Consider the following 4,166-nt stretch of genomic DNA (forward strand, 5'->3'; position numbering starts at 1 on the left):
TAATGACTGTTACCAAAGTTTGTACGAACAAATGCTGTGTGTGGTTGTATGGTTGGCTCATGTCTGCTAAACACATCATTACTTACAGAAATCATTTAGCTGAAAAACACTGCCCTGTTTCCATTCAAGCACCATTAACAGAAGAGTTCATGTTACAAAAAACCTCGCCTATGGCAGTATTTTGCATCTACAACTTCTGCGATCAATAGTGAAGAGATGAAACCATAAAGTCCCAGGGTATGACCCTGCCATTTGGATGCACGCACATCACGGCCAGGTAACATGCTGGATTTTCCTTTTTGGTTCTGTAGGCTTCAGATCGTTCTGGAGGGGAAACAAATATTTTAGCAAAACATGTCTGACAAAACTAAACAGCATCTTGCAGAGTTGAAACACTTAACTGAACTGATCTTTACATATTTTAGCACTTAAAGAGGCCAAGCATTACCTTATGTTCTTAGACTGAAAAAATTGAGTCCCCCCCCCAAAGTATCAATTGTCGACTCTTTACCCATTGATAAACTCTACACTTTATACAGACATTTAATTTTACTTTAAAAATTAAATATCTCTCTCTCTTACACACACACATATATATACAGTCCAACATATAAACATAATTGGTAAAAAAAAATTGTCTTACCACTCCACCGGTGTCTTCTTTTGGAGCAGCCCTTTTTATTTTTACAGCACTCCCCATTACCGGGTGATTTAATTTTACATTGAGGAACATCTTTTCAGCCCGCTGTGAATCTTCTGGATGTCCGTGATTATTAGCTGTGGTAGATTTGGGCTCTTTTCCATGAGAGGGAGGGTGCGCATGGGGTATAGGGCTAGTGGGGTTTCCTCCTAACTTTTGGTCTACATGATTTGCACTTTCTGTAGCTGAAGGCTGAAGTCGCTGGGCACCGTCACCATTTTCTGTCTTTTTCACCTTTATACTTGTGCTAGTCGAGGCCCCATCAAACACTATGAGCGGACGTTTTCGTACGTTGTCAGCAGTAACACTGGAAGCAAAACATTTGCAGTTACTAACAATAAGGAATAAACCTTATTTTAATAAAATACATCAAACAGCGTGTACAGAAAAGTAAAACCATCATAAATGGGAACTACGTTCAACACCACTAAGACTCCAAGTTGACTACTTAAACATGAAAACAAAAAGAAGCCTTATTTAAAAAAACAAAAAAAAAAAACCTTTATTCATGATTTTTCAGGGAATGCTAGACACAAAAACATGCACCGATAGGTTGCATAGAAATCGGAAAAAAAGGAACTGTGATCTTTTTGTGGTAAAAACTTCAGAACAAACAATATAATGACAGACCAGGTTGTAAAGCCTAAGGAAGACGAAATGTGTGTCAGTGAAATTGAGTCACCTCTGTGTTGAATCTGATGTCGCTTTCTCTCCAGTATCTATATATCAGTAGATGGGTTGGAATTCTATATTACTTTTGTAGCTTTTTCTGGTAGTATTGTTTTTTTGATTTTTCTGTCCAATTTCCCCTTTGCCAATCTGGCAATAATTTTGTTGAAACATTCATATTGCTCCCTGTCTATATACGGTATTTCAAAGTACTTTGGTGAATATTCTGTTACAACTAATGCCAGCTTTTATAGAAAAAGTGCAACAACGATAAAATGAGATCTGCCAATAATCAATTCTTCTATTTCTTTTCCCCAATAAGAGTAGGTATTGATCTTCACTTTTTAAGTTTCCGAGTCACGATTGAAACATGGGGTGTTGTCTAAGATGATAAACAGCCAGCCTAGACGCAATTTCTTATTTCAGCTTCAAATTATATATATATTGTGTTCTTGGTTATTACCTCTTCTTTTGCGATTCTGAAGTTTCCTTCTGTTCCCTTTTACTTTCCATCTTTTTCCCCCACCGGCTCTTGGGCAAATCCCTCCGAGGCAGAGGCATTGCATGCTGGACAAAAATCCTGGTCAACTTTTCTTTGTCGTTCAAAGCATCGTCCACCCCAATTTGTTTCTAGGGCAGAGTATACAGAGATATAAGTACATTTTTACATTGCGTTAAAAGATATTCACACGCGCTACAAAATGCATTGTTTTCAATGGGTTTAGGGACCGCCCATGGTCCTTAAGGGGTTAATGTAAGTGTGTGTGGGGGGGGGAATCACAACATACAGCACCTTGGTTTGGGAAGGCATACAATATCACAGAAAATTTATAGAAGACATAATTTGAGTGTTTGCTAATAGTTGCAGAAATCGTACATTCGATTCCATCCCCACCTTATGATTCCTTTGATCACTATAAGCACAATAAGTAGCATTTAGTTTACAAGACTGACTCCATATGATAACATAACCTGTTTCTGTCAATTGCTGCTATTCAAAAGGGACACTTTTTGCATGGGGGGGGATTCTGCTGCTAAATGCCACGCAGGACATCACCCTGTCCGACATATACTTATCTCCAGTGGGCGAGGGTCTGTGCATACGCGTGGAGAGCGCTTCCACTCACTGATGGTTCAACCAGACAATGGCAACAATCGTCACACCATTAAGGATGAGGGGGGAGTGCTTTAACTTTTTTTGGCTTTGTAATAATATATATTGAATGTACTCCCAGAGTATGTTAATACACATTTTTCTATAGAGGGGGTGTCAGGGACAATAACACGTCCCTTTAAGAGTACATTTCACTAACCACACCGGCTTCACAAATAGCCTCAGTGTTGCCATCTTTACAAACTCCTTTCCTTTGCCTACCTGTCGGTAAAAGTTCTCAGACACAATTTTACAGGCAAGATGCACTACGACTTTTGTTTATAACATAGATCACAGCTTTAAGAAAGAGATCAGGAAAGACAGGAAAGTTTGCAGGTAATCCCTTGATCCTCTATAACACTACATTCACTCTTTATCCTTTACTTTGCAGTGGCTCCTAGCCTGATGTCTACCCTGGATCACCAATCACCATAACCTGCTTGCCACATTTGTTTAACCACACGCACAGATTTTATCGTTAAAGTCCCAATGGGAATAAACCTTTATCCGCAGACTTGGAGGCCGTCATCGTTGCCATTCATGACCTTTGAATATGATCTAAAGAATAGAACGATGAGGAAGGCAAAGTATAGATAGACATGAGCACAGGGTGTTATGAACAGCATCTTGAGTTAACTTGTAACCGAAGATAACCCATAACAGGAATGTGTCATTATGATGCATTTCCATGATACAAAAACACATTCTTATTTATCCAGTTACATGGGTTTCCTCATTTGCATATGGCTTCTGTAATGACCGTGTCCATATTTGCATATCTCCGCCCCGTATTTAGCATAAATGTATATTATGTTGGTTCCATGCATTGCTTAGAAACTCCAAGCGCATTCGTGCATATAACGTGCCCTTCAGTCTGACCTTTTCCAGTGACAGCAGGAGGAAATCCCGGGACAGCAGCTCCGGGTGCAAAAGTATTTCAGACTCGCAGCCTCGCTCCACAGCGCTTTTTCCAACATTAGCCATAGCAAAGCGTTCCCACAACACCACGCGAGCGGACAGGAAGTGACGTGTGATCGCATTTATCCTACAGTGATTGGTGGAAAGAATGTATTCTGAATGTTTGTGTGCCACGGCTTGTTGACAGCACCATTAATTTGTGGGAATTGCGAGAATTACATTTTCGTCCAAAACCAGGTTAATCCGCTAAGTAGAAATGCGGGAAGCTAGGATCAATCTATGGTGATATTTTATTTTTGACAGAGTTCGCTGCGTTATATATACTGGAAGCTGCACATGGGGCCGTGGAACATATACGTATGGAAATTGAGTGAATAATTTACACTTCAATTAAAAGGGGGCACTTTTTATAGACTTTGCCAAGATCAAAGATGGCGGAGGCAGGTTCTCTCCCTAAAGTAATCATGTGACCCAAGCGCTGTCACAGCCACAAGTGTCGGAAACCCCGCCCCAGATTGGGCACGTGACCCAGTGGAGGCCCGGGGCACCCAGAGCACAGCCAGGTACTGACAGAAGGTTTATATCTAAATGTATATTATAACCCTATAGCGCACGGCTAGACCCTGGTAGCGGTCTTGTGTATAAATATATATATATGTAGCATGTATGTCTTTGTACTGCAGCGCTACGTACTGACAGAGGGCTTGTCTGGATACATACGAGTGT

The 4,166-nt window shown here is 40.4% G+C and overlaps 1 protein-coding gene across 1 annotated transcript; it reads right to left on the reverse strand.

Annotated features, from left to right (window-relative positions):
* Positions 1-267: 267 nt before the first annotated feature.
* LOC149289231 (tRNA-splicing ligase complex subunit ASW-like) lies at positions 268-3,506 on the reverse strand. Its single transcript, XM_089490889.1, has 4 exons — positions 3,402-3,506; positions 1,833-1,999; positions 644-1,007; positions 268-324 (listed from the first exon to the last, which is right to left on the reverse strand). Exons 1-4 carry the CDS (start codon positions 3,504-3,506, stop codon positions 268-270), a joined length of 693 nt encoding a protein of 230 aa, XP_089347015.1.
* Positions 3,507-4,166: the final 660 nt, after the last annotated feature.

The sequence above is a fragment of the Sceloporus occidentalis genome, unplaced genomic scaffold (assembly GCF_023333645.1).
Source record: "Sceloporus occidentalis isolate IW3139 unplaced genomic scaffold, rSceOcc1.0.p SCAF_47, whole genome shotgun sequence".
NCBI lineage: Eukaryota > Metazoa > Chordata > Lepidosauria > Squamata > Phrynosomatidae > Sceloporus > Sceloporus occidentalis.

Excerpts from the sequence above, each read along its gene's own strand:
- LOC149289231 (XM_089490889.1), bottom strand. The coding sequence starts at position 3,506 with ATGGCTAATGTTGGAAAAAGCGCTGTGGAGCGAGGCTGCGAGTCTGAA. Across the intron at positions 2,000-3,401 it reads TCCTGCTGTCACTGGAAAAG|AAACAAATTGGGGTGGACGA; the intron begins GTCAGACTGAAG and ends ACTCTGCCCTAG. Across the intron at positions 325-643 it reads AAGAAGACACCGGTGGAGTG|AACGATCTGAAGCCTACAGA; the intron begins GTAAGACAATTT and ends TTTCCCCTCCAG.